The sequence below is a fragment of the Emydura macquarii genome, unplaced genomic scaffold (assembly GCF_026122565.2).
Source record: "Emydura macquarii macquarii isolate MOO-44397 ecotype Brisbane River unplaced genomic scaffold, CSIRO-AGI_Emac_v2 contig_1043, whole genome shotgun sequence".
NCBI lineage: Eukaryota > Metazoa > Chordata > Testudines > Chelidae > Emydura > Emydura macquarii.
In genome coordinates this window covers 19,687,117-19,709,662 of record NW_027131180.1, presented here as the reverse complement: position 1 = coordinate 19,709,662, position 22,546 = coordinate 19,687,117, and the positions used below count along the sequence as shown (strand labels likewise).

Sequence of the window (22,546 nt, the reverse complement as noted above, 5' to 3'; positions counted from 1 at the left end):
GGGGTAGTCTAGGTTTACTTGGTCCTGCCTCAGCACAGGAGGCTGGACTTGATGATTTCTCAAGGTGCCTTCCAGCTCTACATTTCTATGATTCTATAATTAGGAGTAAAGGATTTAAATTACAAAAAAGGGAAATTTAGGGTAAATAGCAGGAAAAACCTTTTTGACAGTAAGATGTATCAGCCTGTGGGATAATCTCCCAAGGGAATGGATGGAAGTCTCAGGGCCAAGGACTTTTGAAATGAGATGGGAGTAAATACTAGTGAATATGCAATACAGGATAAGTCTTCAATGGTAGGGGGATGGACTAGTTGATCTAGCTGGTCTTTTCCATTATTTCGTCTATGATTCACACACGGGAGAAGAACACTAACACATCCCTTTAACTTGTATATAATGCATAACACAAGGTCTAAAACTTTTGTATATAATAAAGAGGGACTGTGATTACAGAGAGAAACATTAACTCTACTGATTTAAAAGTCATATCCCAGGGTAATTCAATAAATGAGCTGGTTCGGTTGTTTTATTTTTTTGGATTTTTAAAATTCACCTTTCCAAATATGGGGGGAAATGTATACGTCATTTTAAACCAGACAAATTTCCAGTTGACCCACTGGCCACATTAACAAACTTTCCCCAGCCTTTGGCTCTATGCCTTCCCTCAAAATTCTCACCCACTCAGTGCAGTCCTTAGAGAAAGCATGAGTAAGCGGGTAATATTTGCAACATCTCCTGGTAGTCAATGCACTTAAACTCTGTGGGTATGAGCCTGAGTCAGCTTACATGGGCTGTAAGGCTCAGTGACATGGGCTTTTTATCACAGTGTAGACATACACTGAGAGGCTAGGAGGGGTGAATTCCAGAGCCCATGGTCCTATACTGAGACTGCCTTGCATAAGTGACAGTAGCTCCTCTCCAGTTTAACTCTGGGGGTCGTAAATTCCAGCACCTCAGATGCTCTCAACCACCTAGTAAATAATTAAGGCAGTGGCAGTTCCTAAGATATATAAGAGAGTAACTACAAAGTGCTTTATATAGATCAAAACGTGCACTTGAAAATGAAATGGAGGCCAGTACAGTCTTCAGCAAAATGTAATGTGCTTCCTGCTGAACCAATTGCTGAACCTGGCTGAAGTTGTGGAGTGGCCTTTTTCATATAGCTCCAACAGAAAGCAATGCAGTAATCCAGTATGCAGATGACAAATGTATGGAGAACTGGGCTGAGATCCTCCTCCTTAAGGAAAGGATGTAATCTCTTAGCTAAGCGGAGACGACTTCTGAATTTGAGCAACCAAGAGCAGCTCAGGATTCAATTGGCCCCCAAAGCTGCAAACCTAAGTGATAAAGGCAGACAAAACTCCCTTTATGAGGATCACATATTTCCTGCACTAAATCCACCAACAGTTTATGCTAACCTAACTGCATTATTTATCATTCCCTGACTGTAACTTATCCTGCCAACTCTCATTCAAATCCCCATTTTGGCTAAAATCTGAGAGCCTTTGAATGGCATAATTCCAGGTTGATGATATGGGGACATCACAAGTGGGGATCAGAGCATTATCTGCATAATGAAAACACTACAAATGATATCCTCTCTCTGACCTCAAGCAGCTTTTCATACAGTAAACAAATGAGCAGTAGACAACAATAGTATTGAGAGGTGTGAATTGTCCCACTCCTCACAGACTGGTTAACGCTGAAGACCAGTGATGATAAATGTCAACACAGTAAATTATTTCTTTCCTTATGAAAAGCATGTAAAAAAGCAGAGGGAGGTTCATAGAGCTGCACAATCTACTATGCGTGATGTATCAGTTTGGGGCCACAAGTGGTTGGCATTTGGGAAAATGCCACTTTTCCCCTCCTTCTGATCAAGAAGGTGCCAAGCTCAAGGAATCTGGCAAAGTGGAGCCCAGAGAGCATGCATGATCATATTTTGAACCTCTACACAATCTGCTATGAAGAGCACCTCATTTGGCATCTAATGTGACCTGAATGTATTTTGTAAAAGGCGCTTGGAAGATTTTTGTTTCAAATTCACCTTTAGTGTGAAAAGAAGGTATAAAAATACACAAAGGCTCATTTAAAGTTTGTTTTGTTTCTTTCTCTCTGTTTAAAAAGTTTGCACAATTTAAGCCTAATTGTAAAAGAGATTTAGCTGTGTAAGTAGAGGGCTTAAGAAACACAACATGAACTGACAAAGGAATGTTCACCATTCACTCAAAATCACTAATCCTTTTTTCTGCATGCAGAGTATACAAAGAATCTAGGGCTTGAGGCTAAGAAGAACTGCAAGATCCACAAAGTGGAATATGCTAGACACAGAAAGGGAATGTAAAGGGAGCTGAGGAAGCTCTTAGAAGTTGGAAATTGGAACCATCTGTGCTGTGGGTTGAAATGGCATTTAGGAATAATCTACTGAATGTCCTAGCCATACACCTGGCCACATTCCTTACCCTCTGGCCACATCTCCTACACCAGTAGCAGAGAGAGGGGTGGCATAGCCCCTACACTGAAGCAATCTTCCTATGGGCAGTTCAGCTGGCTTTACAAGCAGAAGACCCTGGCAATGCACACCCAAGGATCTTGCTCTTAATCTTTAAGAGGTGCAGCCTACACTGGCCACAGGTTCCAATATGTGACATGATACTCCATCTTGATCCAAGCCAGGATCAAGATGCAGGCATCAGACCCGTAGTTCCTGTTGCAGATGAGAGCAGTGAGGAGACATATTCTAGAACTCTATGGGCAACATTGTGATCATGAAAGTGTACCTCCCAAGCCCCTTCCACATGATTTCTTTAAATACTGCTTCTGTTTTATCTGGATTTTTAAAATGTTTAATTAAAAGGTGGTTCAATAAAAAACATAACTTTTTTAACTGTAACGTGCACAATGTAATATCAGACATTTGTGGAAATGAATTTCCACAGAAAAACAAACTATTATTCTTGTATTCAGAAAGTAGGTGTGCCTGGCTAGACTTTCGAAAAGAGCAAGTGACTAACCTTTTCCAGTAGCATAACTTTCGTAACCTTTCAGTTAGGCTTTTCTGGGTTTTTTTTTAAAAGAGATATAGGCTCTGAATGGATCTTTTCCAGGCTACTACTGTATGACTGATTGTGCTGTTACTTTCAATCTCAGTAATGCTCAAAGTCTGAAATGTAATCCTTCATTTACAGATTATTGCCAAGATATCCAGAACATGGAGGTCTGGCAACTAAGTTCTTTTTGTGCTATGAGGATTAACAAAATGAAAAATGGCTATGCAAAATATTCACAATAAAATATGAAACCATACCGATTCTAACTAAATGGTGCAGAAGAAAAGCAAAGAAGGGGGCATCATTTGATGTCTTAATTATACTTATTCTCCACAATAAATACTGCCTGCTGTGGAGAGCCACTCATAAATGACAAGGCCAGCTCCTCAGTTGATGTACAAAATGGAGTTAGGTCATTATATACCAGATAAGGATCTGGGCCCCTCTGTACAGTGTGGAAATATTCTGAATCTAGATACAAAGAAAATATTCTGCCCAGTGTAAACACCAAAGATGGATTGTAATGACAAACTGAGCTCAGTTTTAAAGTGAGGAATAATGAAGTTACTCATTTTTCATTTTATTTACCAGTAAGGATACAGTATGTGTTAATAGCAAAGGTGTATGATAGTTCAACAAACTCCAGTATAGTAGTAAGATGTAGGCTGGGATTTGTCATGTGATGATGACAAGGAATTTCTGGATCACAAACTTCCCCCAGTTCTAGATTTCATTTTACTGGCCACAAAGCCATAAAAAATTTGGCACTGTTGGCAATCTTTGCTCAAGAGAAGCTCAGGACAAGAACAGGAAGGGTGCTGTAGTGCAGAATTCAGGTGTATTAACAGAACTATGTGGATTTGTCCTTCATTTCCATGATTGCTAAAATTCACAAATCAAAAAAATATTTAAAAACAGAACATTTAAAAATATTTAAATCATTTAGGAAGAAGATCTAATAGGCATCTTGGTCACTACAAATGCAAATACAGACTACAGTGTAAATCTGAATTGCCATGCTAGGCCAAGCTTATTTTATTACATACATTCTGCATTCTAAATACTAAGAAGTTCATAATGTAAACATTAAGCATACAGAGTTAAAATTCAAGGCCACAATATTTTTGATTGTCCCTTTTCTGTGTCTTTGGTTGGCCGAGATCAACTCGTAGTGTATAAATGCATAAGTTATATAATTATTATATAAAAAGGAAAAAAAATAACATTGACTTGTATACTTCATTCTAACAAACGCACAGCGTTCGCGACTCGAAAAAGAAAAACTGGCGCCCGCTTAACAAAAATACTTATATGATATCTGATTTTGGCAGTTGGGGGTTGTCTTTTACTTTAAACCAGTAGAAAACAAGCTCCCTTAATAATGATGAGGTCCTAAATGTTACTTTTAAATATCAGACAAATTCCAGTTTTACATTTTTTAAAGAGATGCATATTCTGAATTCTACTACTTTTCCCTTTCTCCACTTAAAAAAAAATCAAGTCTATTCCTTCTATAATACTGGGAATGGTATAATACTGATCAAAATATTTCTCAAGTCCAAACAAGTAATTCTTTATAGTCCCAACACTACCAAGTTTTCAGTCTCTTCAGTATCTACTGGTAAAGAAGTTTCTTTTTTCCCCATTCTCATCTTCCTCCTCCTCTTCCTCCTTTCTACTTCCTGTGTCAGATGCAGGCCCTTGATCTACAATCATACTCTTGCCCTTCAGCACATTCTCAATTCCAATGTTTGGCTCAGGGTTCCTGTAATATTGTCAAGGAATCTTAAAGCTTGTGTTGTCTTCACAGTTTGAAATAGCTGATACCTCTCCAATGAATAGAATGCATTTTGAGTTTAACCAAAAACAATGCTATTGTATTCCAAATCAGCTTCCACACTCAACCAGTCTTTTTTTTTTTTTTTTTTTATGTTTTCATTTTTTTAAATACAAGTATGTTGGGTTGTTTGGTTTTTTTTGGTTTGTTTTTTGTTTTTGTTTTTAATGAATTCGTATACTGTATGTTAGGTCACTATAGAATTATCCTTATATTGCTGTAGTATAGTCCCAGTTTGCATTAGCAAGATATCAAACTTTACACAGAAGCTTATCAACTTTTTAAGACCACTTTCTTTTGTAGGTTGTCTTTATCATTTCATGCTTTTACCTACAACAGTCTTTTGTTGTTTGGTCCACAGATTTGATGCCCATATACATTACATTTTAGCATCTTTATACTTCTTGAATACTTTCCCTACTACAAAGAGTCTTTTTGACATTTTTTTCCTCCAGTCAAACTTTTCATGTCTCTTTAGGCATTTTTAATTCATGTTCTCCAATATATTCCATCATAATCAATTGGGTACTGTATTCCATGGAGAAGTGTCTCTTATTTCCCCCCCACTTAGTAGTAGGTGCCAAGGTGAGAAGGCATATGGGTGGCTGGAAGCCTAGTATTAGGGTAGATACTTCCAGTTGGTGAATTCCAGTATGTAGTTGGGGCAGCAAAAAAGCTGGAAGAAGTTACAGGTAAAGCAGGAGGATGGGGAGCTACAAAGTTCATCTTCTGAGGGTGTGCATGGTAGGGGCTCATGTAGGGTAGGTCTGCTGGATACTTATACATGGATGACTCTGGAGGATGAGGCTGGAGAGCCTGAGCAATTCCATGGAAGTCAAACTTGTAGGCATAACGCTTACCATGGACTTTAGTCATAATATTTTTGTCATAGTAGTAACGGAGTGCACGACTGAGTTTGTCATAGTTCATGTTGGGTTTGCTTTTCCTTTCTCCCCAGCGCCGGGCTACTTCATCAGGGTCAGTCATCTTGAACTCTCCGTTGGTGCCCTCCCAGGTGATGCAATTGGAATTGGAGCTATCAGACAGGAGTTCCAGCAGAAACTGCCATAATTGTATCTGTCCACTCCCTATGGTGAAAAAATAAAATACAGATTAAGAACCAGTAACTAACCAGAGTCCTGCACTTTGGACGGAAGAATCCCATACACAGCTACAGATTGGGGACCGATGAGCTGGGCAGCAGTTCTGCAGAAAAGGACCTGGGGGTTACAGTGGATAAAAAGCTGGATATGAGTCAGCCATGTGCCCTGGTTGCCAAGAAGGCTAATAGCATATTGGGCTGCATTAGGAGGAATATTGCCAGCAGATTGAGGGAAGTGATTATTCCCCTCTATTCGGCATTGGTGAGGCTACATTTGGAGTATTGTGTCCAGTTTTGGGCCCCCCACTACAAAAAGGATGTGGACAAATTGGAGAGAGTCCAGCGGAGGGCAACAAAAATGATTAAGGGGCTGGAGCACAAGACTTATGAGGAGATGCTGAGGGAACTAGACTTGTTTAGTCTGCAGAAGAGAAGAATGAGGGGGATTTGATAGCAGCCTTCAACTTCCTGAAAGGAGGTTCCAGGGAGAATGGAGCTAGGCTGTTTTCAGTGGTGGCAGATGACAGAACAAGGAGCAATGGTCTCAAGTAGCAGTGGGGGAGGTCTAGGTTGGACATTAGGAAAAGGTTTTTCACTAGGACGGTGGTGAAGCACTGGAATGGGTTACCTAGAGAAGTGGTGGAATCTCCATCTTCAGAGGTTTTTAAGCTGCGGCTTGACAAAACCTTCGCTGGGATTATTTAGCTGAGGTTAGTCCTGCTTTGAACAGGGGGTTGGACTAGATGACCTCCTGAGGTCCTTTCAAACTCTATGATTCTATGACTAATAACATTAGGACATCAACACTTCCTGAGTTTCACATATGACATCCAAGTGCATTTTTACCACAGATCCCTATCAGGAAATATTTCAAACTCTGCTCCCGTCTCCCAGTCTGACTAGTCTCTCTCTCTCTCTCTCTTTTTTTTTTTTTTTTTTTTGGGGGGGGGGGGGGGGGAGAAAAAGAAATCTGCACAGCAGAGGACATAATTTATTGTTTTCCCTATTTTGACAGGCAGAATGCCATTAAATGAATATTTAATAATTATCTCATGTCATTTACTTTGGAAAATTGATGGCGAAATAATACAACACAGATATAGGAAACTAATCTCTAAAGATCAGGAGAAACAGCTTTCACTTGCATAATAATTTTCTTGTTCCCACAATATTATTTTACAACAAAATTTTCTCCACTATGGAATAAACCTACACAAAATGGAGACGTTTAGAGAAAGCTGTATCTTTTCCAAACCATATCACCCATTTCCAATATTTAGGGAAAGGCAGAATGGAAACTCATTAATTAGATTGCTGTTACACACTGTGATTGCATTGAACAGCATTTGAGAAAACAATGAAAAGGTCTATAAAGTGAGTTCTTGTAATTGTTCTCTGTCAAACTGTAGTGAAAATGACTGCTGAAGTTGAGATTCCAAACACTGGCATTTCGCTCTTTTCTGAAATTAAATCTTAAAGAGAAAGAATTTGTGCTACTGACAACTTTGCAGTAGGGCTTTACACAACATTAGAAAAATAAAATATGAACCTTTTAAACTGTTGGCAATATTATTAGATGGGTCCTGCCACTGATATTCATGTAAAAAAAGTAGTATTTTATGACTAAGCAGTGCTGATACTATGCATATTAAATCTGCAACAGCTTTCGGTGCTCTGTATATTGCTGTCGCAATGTCAGCAGAATATGCCCAACAGATTTTCGGTGCTAACTTCTAAGTACTCTATATTTCTGTCCAAAAATTAGATTTTTTAAAAGCAGATATGTGGGTCTAATAAATGAGCATTTCTTTAGAAAGTTTATATGGGTGGACTATCATGTCAATCTAAAGTCACATCTGAAATATATTAGCAGTTTATACTTCAGCGCAACTGAAACTTTTATTCCTTTAAATGATATTTATTCAAACTGTTCTTAATGAATTTCTTCTGTTCCATTAACATGATTAAATAAACAAACAAACAAAAGAATCCATGGTATGAGCAAAGCATGCACTTTTAGTACATGAAATATAACTAGAGGATTAGAGTTTGAAAATCAATAAACAGTCCAGCACTGGACAAAACACAAATTTCTGAATAAACAATCCAACATATGTTTTAATATAAACACTTGCCTTCCAAATGTAATATATAGTCATATGAAAATAAATGGTTTCTGTCAATTTCCTTTTAATGAGAGAGTAATTCCACCATTTTATAAATACACAAAACTTGTTAAAGTGCAGGAATAATAGTTTGTAGAAATTCCATACCCGTGGTTTTCCCCAAATGTTAACATGTATCTCTATCCAGGGCATATCACATTAGCTATTTTCACAATGCCATAGGCACAAGCCTAGGAAAAAGCCAGATGATGCTATATGTACTATGCTGGGATTTACAAAGGAGTTTAAGGGAGTTGGATGCCCAGCTTCCAATGAATTTTAATGGGATTTGGACACCTAACTCCCTTAGGCCTCTTGAAAATTACAGCAGTAATTCTTATCTGTTTTTTTATGAAATACAAAAATCTTTATTTTAAAATGCAAACTAAACTATAACTTTATTTGATGTAACTATATAACACAGCTAAATGAAAGGGAAAAACAGCATTTGGTGTTGAAATACTCCTAACCTACACAGGTCACAAGAATATCATCATAATTCAATTATTCTATAGAAAGAAATATTAGTAACAATAGGAAAAGGTAATAGAGAGACAGGAGCATTCTATTCTTTGGCTGTGAAAGAAGGGGTAACAGTATATGGCACATACATTGCCAGGCTATTCGAACAGATTCTGATGTCTGTTTTATTGTGGTAAAACCAGACTCTCTACAATGGATTCAGATTAACAATTAAATCAGTTTTATCCATAGATTATCAATAACCAGGAAGGTCCCTCACCTTCTCCTCCTTCCTTCTGCCCCCACCCTTTAATATTATAGGCCATAGTTCAGATTGTGTTCAATAAGATATTCCTGGATGGAATGCCATATTTAAACAAAATCTTCTGAGTTTTCTTGGAACTACAGCCTGCTTTTTTCAAGTGGGAGAATGTCTTTTGAGACGTCTAACCCTGTTGTTTCTTTCCAGAGGGGTTTCTGCTGTCCCATTTGCTCCTATTTACTGCTTGTCAATTAATAAAGTTGTTTGTTTAAAAGTCTCTTATATTTGTCTAGTCAAGTACGTGGCATCATTTCTGCAAATAAATAAAATCTGTGTCAAAAAGAAATGCTCACTTTAGAGATTTTAATTATGATATGAACTACTCAAAACTAGTATTTTCATAGCTGAGGACATCCAGGGCCAGATCCTCAGTGATGGTAAACTGGATGTCAAGTTTCACTAGTTGAGGATCTGGCCCCATGTTTAGAACATATGAATGAAATTATCCACCATTATTTAATATTATGGATAGCATTTTTAATGGATTAAGTATATTTCTATTAATGGAAAACGCAGTTTGACTATGTGGGCAGGGCCTACGTCACTGGAAAAATCTGTCATGTTACACACTGGCCAAATATTTACAACCCTCTCTTCCTTTCTAATCTAATAATGGGACTAATCTTGCTTGGCTTGTTCTCTTTGGATGAAATTCAATCTTGTGTAATGGACCACTGCAAGTCCGATGCACTGCTTAAATCCCACATAAGCCCTCAAAATAAGGTTTAAGTACTGCATATGCCTAGTACTGACCCTCTTTGAATTCACTAAGACTATTCATGGAATTACCAATCTGGCAATCCACTGGGTGCCATTAGCTTCCATTGATTAACGTCTATTGATTTCAATGGGAGCTGAGAATGCTCACTGCATTGCTGAATCTGGCCTTCAGTCTGTAACAAGTGATACAGATAAAATGTGAAAATCGAAGAAAAATCATCCCTTAGGCAGCAAAACTCCTTCTCACCTGGATTTGCAAGACGGCTGCTGGTTGGTCCAAGAATCTGGTAAGGATCTACACAAATATGGACCAAAGAAACAAATTAAAATGTTGTAATTACATGAAATCATTTTTTGAAATTCAGGTGTTATTACAAAAGAGTCAAGAAACCCTACTTCAGAGTCTTGTTAATGAGTTTCATTATTCTGTATTTGCTTGCCAACAAAAGTAATATTAAAAACAAAGTGAAATTATCACCCAGTTTTGTTTTAAAATGATAATCAATTTAGTTAAGAAAATTATTTTGTGTTCTCAGTTAATTTTAATGAAAAGTGTTTTTAGAATAAGTTTTAAATGGCAAAACAGAGGACCAGATTTTCAAAACATGTCCTGAATTGAGTGCACACAAATATTCACACACACCTCTTTGCAGACGTAATTGCCATGGATACATACAGAAATGCTTGGTCCATCCTAAGGACCTGCAAACTCTGTGGTATCCCATGAGATCTCCCTGCCCAAGTCCAGGGGTTAAAGTACATTGAAACAGGAAGGCATCAGCCAAGAGGAAGGAAGAGCTGTTGAGGGAGCGCTGCTTAGCCAAACCAAGGAGAGGAGGGTGAGTGCCCTTCTAGTTTTAGCAGAAAAGGAGAAGTTGCCCCCCTCCCATCCTTCCATATTTTAAGCCCTGTCTAGGTCATTCCCTCTTTGGCAAAAGAACTGTGTGTGGCAACTGTAACAATAAAGAGATTTACTTTGGTAGAAATCATCATATGAGGAGCTGGAATAGCAAGGCTCACATGAAGGGCAGATTAGAGGGTGCTGAGAGTGGAAACCTTTTATGGTTACAGGAGTGGTGGGAAGGGATCCTGATGGGAGTGGAGAATGGAGACTGAAGAAATTGACACCTCCCTCCTCCATCAGATGATTCTTTCACTTTTTCTAAAAATAAGTGCTGAATTGCACAATTGTGTATGCAAGGGAGTAATTACAAGGAGCATACTATTACCTTTTGGTGCTTGTAAATGAGTGCATAAATAAGTGTGCGCACACAGACTTACGGTGATGGAAATTTGGTCTAAAGCTTCCAATATAATATATTCAAGGAGCTTTATTTAAAAATTATTATTATTATTATTATTCATTATATGTACTGCGGTGGTGATTGCACAAACTTACAGACTCATAGACTTTAAGGCCAGAAGGGACCATCATCATCTAGTCTGACTACCTGCACATTGCACGCCACAGAACCTCACCCACCCACTCCTGTGATAGACCCATAACCTCTGGCTGAGTTACTGAAGTCCTCAAATCATGGTTTAAAAACTACAAGTTACAGAGAATGCACCATTTACACTAATTAAAACCTGCAGGTGACCTGTGCCCCATGCTGCATATAACACAGTGACAGATCCTGCCCCAAAGGGATGTGGTCTCTATTTCTGTGTGACCAGGTTTGTTCTATATAATTTATTTTTGTGCACTATTTTTGCATGAACAAATAGTGGAATTTGTACATATAATGTACAGAAATAGCATCCAGTAAGTGCTTTGTAAGTGCATAGCTAAATGCATGCAATGGAGGTTGGGTTGAGTCTCCTATGAAAATTTGATCCATCAAGGAATATGCTATATAACACCCATGGTTGGGATTTTCAAAGAAGCCTAAGGGAGTTAGGCATCCAACTCCCATAGCATTTCAATGGAATCTTGCATGGAATTCCTTTAGGCTCCTTTGAAAATCCTAGCTCAAATCAAAAAACAAACGGAAAAGGGCTACTGTTCCACAAATACCAAAGCTAAAACTAGAGGGCAGTAGCACAGCTTCAAGTCCCTCTCAAGGCAACTGTGCTCATGAGTTCTGTGACCTCTTGACAGCTGCTTTCAATTGGCTGCCAGTTTTACAGCCAAAGGAATTCTCAGGTTGCACTCTTTATAAAATGTAAAATAGTAATCACAGCTCACACAAACCAATTAAATGTTCTCCAAGACTGACATAAATTATCAATACATTTCTTGAAAGCCTTGGGAGACCAGATTACATAAAACTAAGAAATGCTATTTTGACAAACAGCGATATAATACCTCCCACATCACACACATATAAACGGTTCAAACTAGTGTGATGCAGTCATGAACATGTTCTTATTTAGCTATAATATAATCAAGAATAATGAAAAGTCCATTTAAAAAACACAGAATCGGAGTCCATCTGAATCCAGAGTATCCTGCAGGTATACTTCATCATTCATTTCTACCATTTTGCTATTAGTAAAAGCCTTTACTGACTCAGAATTTCTGATGTACTTTCCCATTCAAGGGACTATCAAATTTAATACTATGATTTTCTGTCCCACATAATGAACTAAATATAGCTTTTGCAGTCACAAAACCCTTCCGGCTTTCAAAATTACTTGAACATAAACTGATAAAACTGATACTTTCTCCTTATGGTTACCCAACTGACTGGAAATCCTTCCAGCTTTCAGCCCTGTATTTCAGGAGTCCAGGACTTCAGTCTCTAGTAGGATTGTGTGAGGAATTCCACTTTCATATATATTTCTCCTAGATACTGAAATCTTCATTTCTGTACATTCTTCTGATGCTAGTACACCAACCAACTATTATGAACAGAATCCTTCGAGATCCTTAAATTCCACCTTTTCATACTTGAACTGAATATGCGTGCTTTGCTTAATAGCTCATTGATCCCCTCAAAGGCACCGAGACCTTGTAAGAACTAATAAAAGCAAGTCACGACGAGCTGTGACTCCATGTTGGCAACTTGGGGCTCCACCACATCCATTTTCCCAACAAATTGCTAATTTGTATTCTTGAATCTTTGATTTGCAGATCACGGGGGTCTCAGTTTAAGAGTCATCTGTACACACAAGTCATGAACACACAATTCAGCCACCATGCAGGACACACACAGTGAGCCCAGCCACTATGAGGGGTCGCTGCTAATTGCTTGCATCTGCTCTTGCAATGGGCTATTTATTGACAGACTAAAGTGTACTTCAAATGACATTTAATATACTCCATTTAACCCAGGTTTAACTTAAATAAAGATACACACACCTAACTGAGGTCGCTGGTCTTCTGTTTTGGGCACTGTTGAGGATGATGGCTGAGAAGCTGAAAATACAAAAATTGATACATTTATCTGTTTTTTCTAGTTTGAAAATCAGTCACCAAAACTATCTTACATCGGTTGGGCATCACTGGCATAAGCATAAGTAGAGATAGCTCACTGGACTTCAACAGCTCAGTACCTGGTGATGTCAACTATGAAATTTGCTCTGATATATTTAACTGATCTGTCCTGATCAGGCTCCCATTAAAAGGGATGCAAACATGCCTGTGACGTCAATAAGAGCAGGTTTGGGCTCTCCTGGAAGGACGTAATTGTTATGATAATTACATGTTGCATAATATTGACACATTTATTGGGCTTATCTGCCAAGAAAGCATTAAATATCAGAAATTCTAAAGAAGAAAGTCTTCAGCTTAAGGCAAGTTCTGTTACTATCATATCTTTCCCAATAATACATATTTCTGTTGGTTCCTATCAGAGATACTGATGTATGTGAAAAAGAAACAATTAATTTCTCCCAAATAACATATGTGTAAAGTTACTTTTTGGAGGGAGAATATGCTGTATAACTTGCAAAGAACGGGCTCTGTTCTTCCTTCCCCATGCAGGGGAAAAGAAAATCTATGAGTTCTAAGGATTTAAAGACAGTGCTTCCTCTGAATTCTTCCAATGTGGTAGAGGAGGAGTGTGTGTGTGTGGTTTCCCTCTCCCCCAGTACAAGAAGCTAGTGGTTTAAGCCCTTTTTCCTGTGGATCTCATGGCATCCACTGGAGATAAGGGGCTTGGCACTGTGTTCTCCTGCAGGATGGGGTAGGGCAAATCCAGAAGAACCCAGCCCTGGCCTGCTCCCTCCAACTTTGTGGAGCTAGAATCCCAGATAGTCCCTATGAAGGAGCTTCCTGGGAGTGGGAGGGGAAGCTGACCATGCAGAACTCGCCCTTCCTTGGGCAGGGACTCCTCTCTGCATGCAGTCATAGAAGAGAAAATGGGACCCAAAACCTTAAAGAAGAACAAGCCCTGGAAGGAATACTCAGTCACTTTTAAAACATTTCAGCACCTGAAGAAGTATTAACCTATTTTTTCTGCAGAGTCTACAGTGCTTATATTTTATATCTCTGTTTGATTTATTGGTAGAGCTAAGGATGTGAAATTGATCCAAATTCTTGTTACTTTTTCTTTTCCCGAGTGAGCAATGTCAATAAGAGGCCTACTGTAGGCCAATTTTCAAATTTGTGTGCCTAAGATTAAGACACACAAATTCTCATCTAAATTCTCACACCAGCTCTTAGATACCAAAATACCAGTTTCAGAGACCCAAATAATAGTTTGAATACCCAAATACAGAATTGTGAGCCATAAAATAGGTGCTCAAGTTTGAATTCCATTTCCAGAGGAGTTACACCAGGCATGAACTGGGCCCTCGTGCTAGAAAACAAGCAGGTGCTTTACCTTTTGATTGAGGAGCAGGGTGACTATGACTTGTCCATGCTGACCTTCTGGCTTGTTCATATGATAAATCTGTAGAGAAAATTATATTGTCTCAAGCATATATGGCATAAAGTGTGACACGTTCTTAATGGCTAAATCATTGGGCATTGGAAGGTTACTGAAATGAGCAGGATCCCCACTGCCAAGCCCTGGTCCTTTCAGTCATCTCTCATCCTGACATCTGCACCCCAGCCTCTCTAACTACCTGACTCTTTCCTTGCTCCCCTGCGGTCCACTCAACATGCCACTGCAAAAAAGTCTTCGCCCTCTCCTACTGCTGTGGCCATATCTCTTCTCTGGCTTCCTGTCTCCTTCCACCTCACATTCAAACTTATTGTCCTCACCTTCAAGACTCTTCACCGCTCTGCTCTTGCCTTTAACCTCCCTCCCCCTCCCGCCCCTCACACACTTTCACTGGGCTGTAGGGGAAGGGACGGAGCAGGCACTTGAACAACTCCTGCTACAGACTTGCTGACTGGAGCAGGTTCAAGGTTCCATGGAGATTGGAGGCAGGAGTAAGTGTTAGTAACTTGGGTGAGATCTCCCATCCCAGAGTGTCAAATGAAAGACCCTTCTACCATTTGTTGTTTTAAGAAAACAGACTTTGGTCTTTTTACTGTCTTGTAACTTGTTATTCTGTTGCTGTCACTCCTCTAGAGGAATCCAGTTTGGAAGGCTAGAGAGTTCCCTCTTCCTACATATGGTTACATCCAGTGGGGATATTAGTGGGGACAGTATAGCTCTGTTTTGTTATTATGATGTTCCACCACTAACTACTAAAGCTTTTGATAAACTTCATTTTCTTTTATTTAATGTTATATAATTTTTTAGTACAGAAATTATTTATTCTTATTAATCACAGAGCGTTTGGAAGGATTTGCTCCATAGCTGAGGCAATGGCTCGTCCAGTTATCCTTTGAACCCAGTGGAGCTGTGCTAAATATTTTGTATCTCTGCAATACCTACAACTCTGCCCTGGTCTCCTACTTCTCCATTTGCATGTGCCCATTACTCTGTTAATTCTGCTGCCTTCATTTGCCTTTTGTTCTCCCACCTATGGCTCGTTCTTTTACTCTTACACTTGGTACAGCCTTTCTCCTCTTGTGCTCCTAGCAACCTCACTCTCCTTTTTCAGAACTGTTCACAAAACCCATCTCTTTTTGGCTAACAATTAGCTGCTGGCTTACCCTTGAGCATTTCCCACTGTTACTCCCATAAAAACCATTTCAAATAGTTAGTAAAAGAAACTCAAACACCCTACAAGTTAACATGACATGACAACTCACATGTCTGTAACCCTCAGGGTGCAATGTCACCCAATCGCCTCAGTGGGTGGGAAAGTTGATGGGCTTCTGGTGATTGAGACAGGCCCCATTGAATGGGGGAGAAGAAATTGCCTTCAGAGTCTCCAGTCACGTATTGGCTAGCTTGGGGATGAAGGTAGCTGATTGGTCCCTCATCCTCTCCTTTCATTAACTGAAACCTTAGCCCGGGCCATGTGAAGCCTCTTTTTGCTCTGCTCCAGTAGCTATGGTATATACAATATACTAACTTTGGACCTGCTTTGAGATCTCAAGAAAGGGAATAAAATATACTTATTGCCAAATCAGTGCTGTATTAAGGCAGGAGTATAGATTCCTTTGGATGGATAGTAGATTCTTAATAGTATTTTTACTTTCTTTTAGAAAGGTTGTTTGACAGTCTTTAAAAATGAAGTCAGGTAGGAAGCAGTGAACCAGTTCAGAAGCCAGTTTGACTCTGAGTATGGGGTTTGTACATCTGCCCATTTTCAGACACTACTAGAAAGAAAATGGAATGGAAACAAAGTGTAATGTGTAATTCACAACCAAATTGCCTTTAATTTATTTAGTCTGTTTGGCTTGAGGGTATAACTGGCACTACCATCACTGTGGGCTGATGGAATCTTACACTCTCAAAACTTCAATTTTGCTGAGATATACACTTTTTGTTCTGTATTACATTTTAAGTAATTGTGCATTTTATCAGTGATTTTTCTACTTTTATATCAGATTCTTCTCTTATGGAAACATACAGAATTGGAGAAAATAGTGCTAACTATGGGTATTTATCCCTGATCTGAGTAACTGTGTACAGTACAATTATTATTTTTTATTATACTATAGTCGCACCCAGAAGCCCCAATCAAATTGGGATCCAGTTGCGCTCAGTGCTATTAAAGCAAATAGTTAGAGGTAGTCTTCTCCCTGGGGAACTTACCATCCAAAAGGAAAACAAAGACAGACAAAGGGTAAATTATGTGCTTTGTCCAGCTTCTACCGCAAACAGTAGAAATGGAGAGGGACTGTCAGAGAGTTTATCTTGAGCATCCTGATCCTCTGCCCAGCTCTGGATGCAGGTTAGGACAGCCTGATGAAGATTATAACAGACTGGGGACTATTCTAAACAAGTGTTATGTGGTTATGGTCCACAATGGATCATATGGCAGCTGAGGAATGCCAGAGTGCAACCTACTTCATCCATTCCCCTTTGCTTGCTGCTGCCTGCCCTTTCAGACTTCTTTCCTCCAACTACGGGTCCTATGCACCAGGGAGCAAAGAGGGAGGTGCACAAGCTGGCTATGCTGGCTCTCCACCTGTTGAGAGCCCTTCTGTGTTAATGGTGTTCCCAGGTAGGAGTTTGTGACCAGTGTGTGCAACATCTTGAACAGGGCCAAGAATCTAGTCCAAAGGGAGCAGGAGAAGGACACAATATATAAGCAAAGGGGGGAAAGGGTGATGTCAGATTGGTAGTTCCAATTTTTCCTAACCCCTCACTCCCGCACAAAGAGGGTAGGGGAAAAGGAGGAAAATATGGTACTAATGAGATATGTCCCTATCATCATCCTGTCTGTACGCCTCATTTTTTGTCTGCTTTGTGGGGTGGGGGTGGGGGGTGGGGAGGCTCTTGTGCATCTGTATATTAAGGATAGTTGCACAGAACTAGTGCATCTGCATACTACTGGTAGGGGTTGTTCAGACTTTATTTTTAATACATCACATATCTGAAATTCATTAAGTATAAATTTAGTACTGTGAGAAAACTCTTGAGTCACGAAGCAAAACACATCCTCGTACAGTTGTGTGACTACACCCTCTTTTAAAAGAAAGATCCAATTCTCAGCCCTACTTGAAACAGCATCAAAATTAAGACTTCATTCCTATTTCAGGATCTGGGAGTTTATTTGGACAATGATTTGTATTCTGTTAAACATATTGCTATCATAGATAAGCTGGTCTGTTTTTACTCATGAGAAATTGGTATAATATGTCCTTATCTAGAACAGATCTTGTAATTCACTCCTGTTTGATGAGACATTTAGGCAATCCCATATTATGCCTTTCTGAGCTGCTACAGTGTGTCACTTTTAACTTGCAAAAAATTCCTGGTATTCTATTGTCAGGACAACTGAAGAAATAAGACTTTGTCATTCTAATTCTTCAGGCATCTCACTCACTTCCTATTCTCCATTATATTAATTTAACAATGGCAATGTTTAATTTTGATTCACTCTCTCGAATTGCATCACAATGTTTGGCTGATGAATTTTTACTTTACTCTTTACTTTTACTCTGTGCTTCCTTTTTTCTTTTCCTTGTAATCAATGACTGACCCGAGGATAATCATATCAACTCCTGTTATTAGCAAAAGTTATTTAGCTATAGAATAGCTTCTCTGTAAAAGTTAGACTATGTTCATTCTAATTAAGAGTTAGACCTTGTCTGAAACTAGAACTATCAGGAATTTTCTGTTGAAATGATTTTTTAACAGAAAATGAAGTTTCTGCAAAACCAAAATTTTCTGTGGGAAATTTCACATTTTACTAAATTGTTTTGATTTTCTGTTGGGAAAACCAAAATGAAATCTTACATTTCAGGCCAGCTGGATCCAAACTGAAATATTTTGATTGGCTGAACTGACCCAAAACATTTCATTTTGAATCAGTTCAACATTAAACTGCATCTTCCTTTGGTGTTGCATATCCTCATGGGAGCTTTGGTTCTCTCTGCTGGGCTGGGCTCCCTGGCTAGACTACATCTCCCATGAAGCAATGTGGTTTCCCCTCTGACCATCCATGTGGTGCATCATGGGGTTCACATGACTGTGGGCATAATAAAGTACTCTTGGATATATATCACCTGGACCTGGTGACATTGCTTTTTAATCACTTTCTTTTCTTCTGTTGCCTCAATCCCTGCTAGTACCTCCTCTTTAGTATTGGAAAAGCAAAGATCCAGGCTAGGTATCTTCCCAACATCCTCAGTGGGGAAGCCTGATGCCAAAAAACCCTTTAGCTTCTCAGCAATGTTCTTTTCCTCCTTAAGTGTTCCGTTTACCCTTGGTGATCCAGCAGACCCACATATTCTTTCATAGGCTTCCCAGTTCTGATGTTGTTTGTTGTTATGCTTTTATACCCATGTATCCAGTTAGTTTGTCTCAAAAATAAACAGTAAACAGAGAGAGAAACAAATAATAACATGAATATCATACTCTTACATAGGACTTATCACCAGTAAATCTCAAAGTGCTTTAGAAAAGAGGTCATTATCATTATCTTCATTTAAAGATAGGGAAACTGAGGCACAGACAGGTGATGTAACTTGCCCAAGATCACTCAGCAGGCCCATGGAAAGTGCTGGGAATAGATCCTAAGTCTCAGCCCACTGCTCTATCCACAAGACCACACGGCCTCAAAAAGAGAAGACTATGGAAAAACAGACTCATTAAACTGCTCCTCCCTACAGGGGACCACATATATTGATAGCTATATATTACTCAACCTTTACATAGTGTGCTATTTTATATAGAGACGTCTGAAGAAGAGAGAGGTGAGACGTGAGAGTGAGCAAGATCACAGCACATGAAAAGATCATCACTCATACCTGGCCGGGCTGCAATTCTTTGTGTCGCTTCTGGGTAAACTGAAGTATTTGGGAAAATAAAAGCTGCCCCTCCTGCAGGAAAAAGTGGAGACAAAACACATAAGGACTATTTTTTTCCCCACAGCCAGCACTGCCACTGCTAACTGCATTTCAGCCTGTCATAATGCATTTGAATGAAGCATATGAACAAATGTTTTGTCACCCAGGAGTGTGGTTTATAGGGCCTGATTCTAGTCTCCTTCATACCAATGTAAATCCATTCAAATTAATAGAGATACCCCAGTGTAAACCAAGGTAAATAAGAAGAGAATAAAGTCCATATTTTTTAAATTTAGAAAAACTGGCCCCCACATTTCAGCAGGTTTCATATTTGCTGTGAATTGAAATTTATTTTGCTTTATCTTTACTTAGTGTTTACCTCTCCCTCACCTGTGGATATTTTCAGCAGATAACCTAGGGCCTGATCCAAAGCCCCTGGAAGTCAGTAGGAGTCTTTTCATTTACTTCCATGGATTTTGGATCAGACTCCCAGAGAATTAATTCTCAGTGGATAGTGAAACATTGTAAAAATAGCCACTTTGATGCAGAAAACGATGTCTGACTATTTCAGGAATTTAAATAGCTCTAACCATGTTAACAGATTTATAATTATCATGGTTGGAAATCTGAAAGGAACCTACAGGGATTGTGTGTCCTACTGCTATTGATTTTTAAAAGAAGTTGGACACTAATCCCCTTAGGCTCCTTTGAAATTCCCACCCCAGATTTTTATACAAACAGAACCAAACAGAACAAATATTATTATTCGTCTGAACTGTATGATATTACTAACATAAATGTCATCTATGTAGCTGCAGTGTATCAGTAATCTCAGTGAGGTAAATGCAGATTATTTTGTTTTGGGCAAATAAACTAAGAAATCTCAACACCATTGCAAGTACACAAAAAAAGGTAACATAGGGAATCACTGAGGAACTACTGGATAAATGTGTAGGGAAGTTCATTGCTAAAGTAGGATTCTGACTGTCAGAGATGGAAAAGACCCTCAAGTCTATTTATTTTTAAAATGGAATTTAAGGACTGTTCCAAAGTCCATTGAATTCAATTGAGAGGCTCCCACTGACTTAAATGGACTTTGGATCAAACCTCGAGTCCCTAGACAGAGGATATATTGGATATGAAATATTTGATCTTAGCAAAGAGCATCTTTGAGTAACTATGCAGTAATTTTGCAGGGAAACTGGTAATTGTTGAAGTGTAAGAGAGAAAAAATGCAGAATATTCATATTCTTTTTTGATACTAGATTTTCCATTTTTTAAATAGTTGTTATTTCTGGTCACTGTAGGTAACTAATACCCTCAGGCATGATAACGTGATACCAAAACTTTTATCTAATCAAATATATTATATAGCATTCCATGTCACTCTCTGTTATGCAACTGCTAGAACAAAACAAAACTTCCACTGATTTTTTTTCATAAATATTTTGTGTGAAATCTTGTAACATCATAGAATTTTGCAGAAGAAATATACTTTTAAAGATTGTTTCATATACATCCCCTATTTGGCCAGGGTGGCTCATACATAGGTGAGTAGTAATAACTTTTTTTTTTAAATTTAAATTCAGATCAAACTTCCCTGAGACTTAGGGGAAGCCCCATATTATAGGCAATGTATGTGATGGAGGGTTATATGCATATCTATAAAGCATTATACAGCGAGGAGAATCAGCTCTTAGTACGACTTCAGCTCAGAAAAGACTCAGGGAGTCAGCATGAAAACCAATATTGGAAGAGCACACTGGGGAGAGGAAGCAGTCTATAAAATGCATTCTCCCTCCACCCCCCACCCCACCTTTAAAAAGGCCCAAGCATAGTAGTAGTATGGGATAATGGCCTAGCATGGTAAAAAGGGATTTTTGCTTTAAAAAATCCCATACATCTTTTACATTTTGTGAGGTTATAAAAACCTTTTTATAAATTAAAAGATTAAATTAAAAGTCTAAATTAAAAGATTAAAATTGGAAATACTCCATCAGCAAAACAATCCGTACTGTCTTCTATAATGGGGAAAAGTGAAATCCTTGCTTATCCATGGCTAACTGTTCTTTTTGTGATAAAAAAGTATTTAAATATATGATATAGTATACTGAATGGGTCCATGATGCAGCATACTTTATGGGAGAAATAAACCTGACTTATGCATCAATACTTCATGCTGATCTGTGCAGGTGGCCTCCAGAGCCAGTACTGTGCTCCATTGACTTTAGTGGGGCTCCATGCAGGTCAAGGGAGCCATCTGTGTGGATCTGACTGCAGAATAGAATAGGATAGGATCAGCGCCTTAGAGACTAAGTGCAGTTTGTTGCATGTGGGTGGGCCCTTGCACCTGCATGGGTACATGAGTTTGAACACATGGATCCAATTGCAGAATCTGGTCCTAAATGATCTCACCTGTGTGTGTGTGTGTGTGTGTGTGTGTGTGTGTGTGTAAGTAAAACTCTCATAACTGCTAATATGAGTCTTACATAAATATCAGGGGAGAATACACAGTCTCCCTGCTGATTTACCATTTCCATGTTTTAGCATGCAACTTATACAGGAACCCTGTGCTTTTAGAAGATGACCTATAGGAATGGGAGCGGTACCAGCATTACCTGTGTTTCTAGCATGCATTAACCGTGGAGAGTTTTGTAAGGCCTTATCAACATCATCTGAAGTCAAATGTGGAAGAGGAGCTACAAAACAAAACAAAAAGCAACACCAAAATGAAAAAAAAAATTGAGAATTATCTTCTAAAACCATTTTTCCCCCACTAGGATTGTTTTAAAGCAAGTCTAATAACAATCAGTTTCGTTCTGCTGTTTGTCAGGGAGGACTGTGTGTGTTAAAGCTTAAACTAGGGTATTCATTTCAGTAATATTATTAATAAATAATATTTCCATCTGATTATTGATGTGTGTGTATGGAAAGACTGCATCACGCTGGTGTTACAATGTTTGTTTTTTTAAAAATCCATGTTTGCTTATTTTAATTTTTTTAATTATGCAAATTTGAAAATTTTCTCAGGTCAGGGCTACAGCCTTCAAATAATTAATTCACTGTTCCCTTCTTCCCCCTTAGAATGTTAGCCATGAACTACAAATCCTATTGGTTACAGACTTAGGAGATTCTGTTCT

General features: G+C 38.7%; 1 protein-coding gene across 4 annotated transcripts in view; it reads right to left on the bottom strand.

Moving 5' to 3' along the window:
• Nucleotides 1-4,051: 4,051 nt before the first annotated feature.
• The window catches only part of ERG (ETS transcription factor ERG), a 187,453-nt gene continuing 168,958 nt past the window's right edge, over nt 4,052-22,546 (bottom strand). For 3 of the 4 annotated variants that reach the window (XM_067545246.1, XM_067545248.1, XM_067545247.1), the window contains 6 exons: nt 22,025-22,105; nt 19,368-19,439; nt 14,428-14,496; nt 12,963-13,019; nt 9,906-9,953; nt 4,052-5,975 (listed from right to left, as the gene is read on the bottom strand). In XM_067545246.1, coding sequence (XP_067401347.1) covers nt 5,455-5,975; nt 9,906-9,953; nt 12,963-13,019; nt 14,428-14,496; nt 19,368-19,439; nt 22,025-22,105 — 848 coding nt within the window. In that variant the 3' untranslated portion in view covers nt 4,052-5,454. The remainder of the gene's footprint in view (nt 5,976-9,905; nt 9,954-12,962; nt 13,020-14,427; nt 14,497-19,367; nt 19,440-22,024; nt 22,106-22,546) is intronic. The other variant, XM_067545249.1, reaches the window with a different exon arrangement.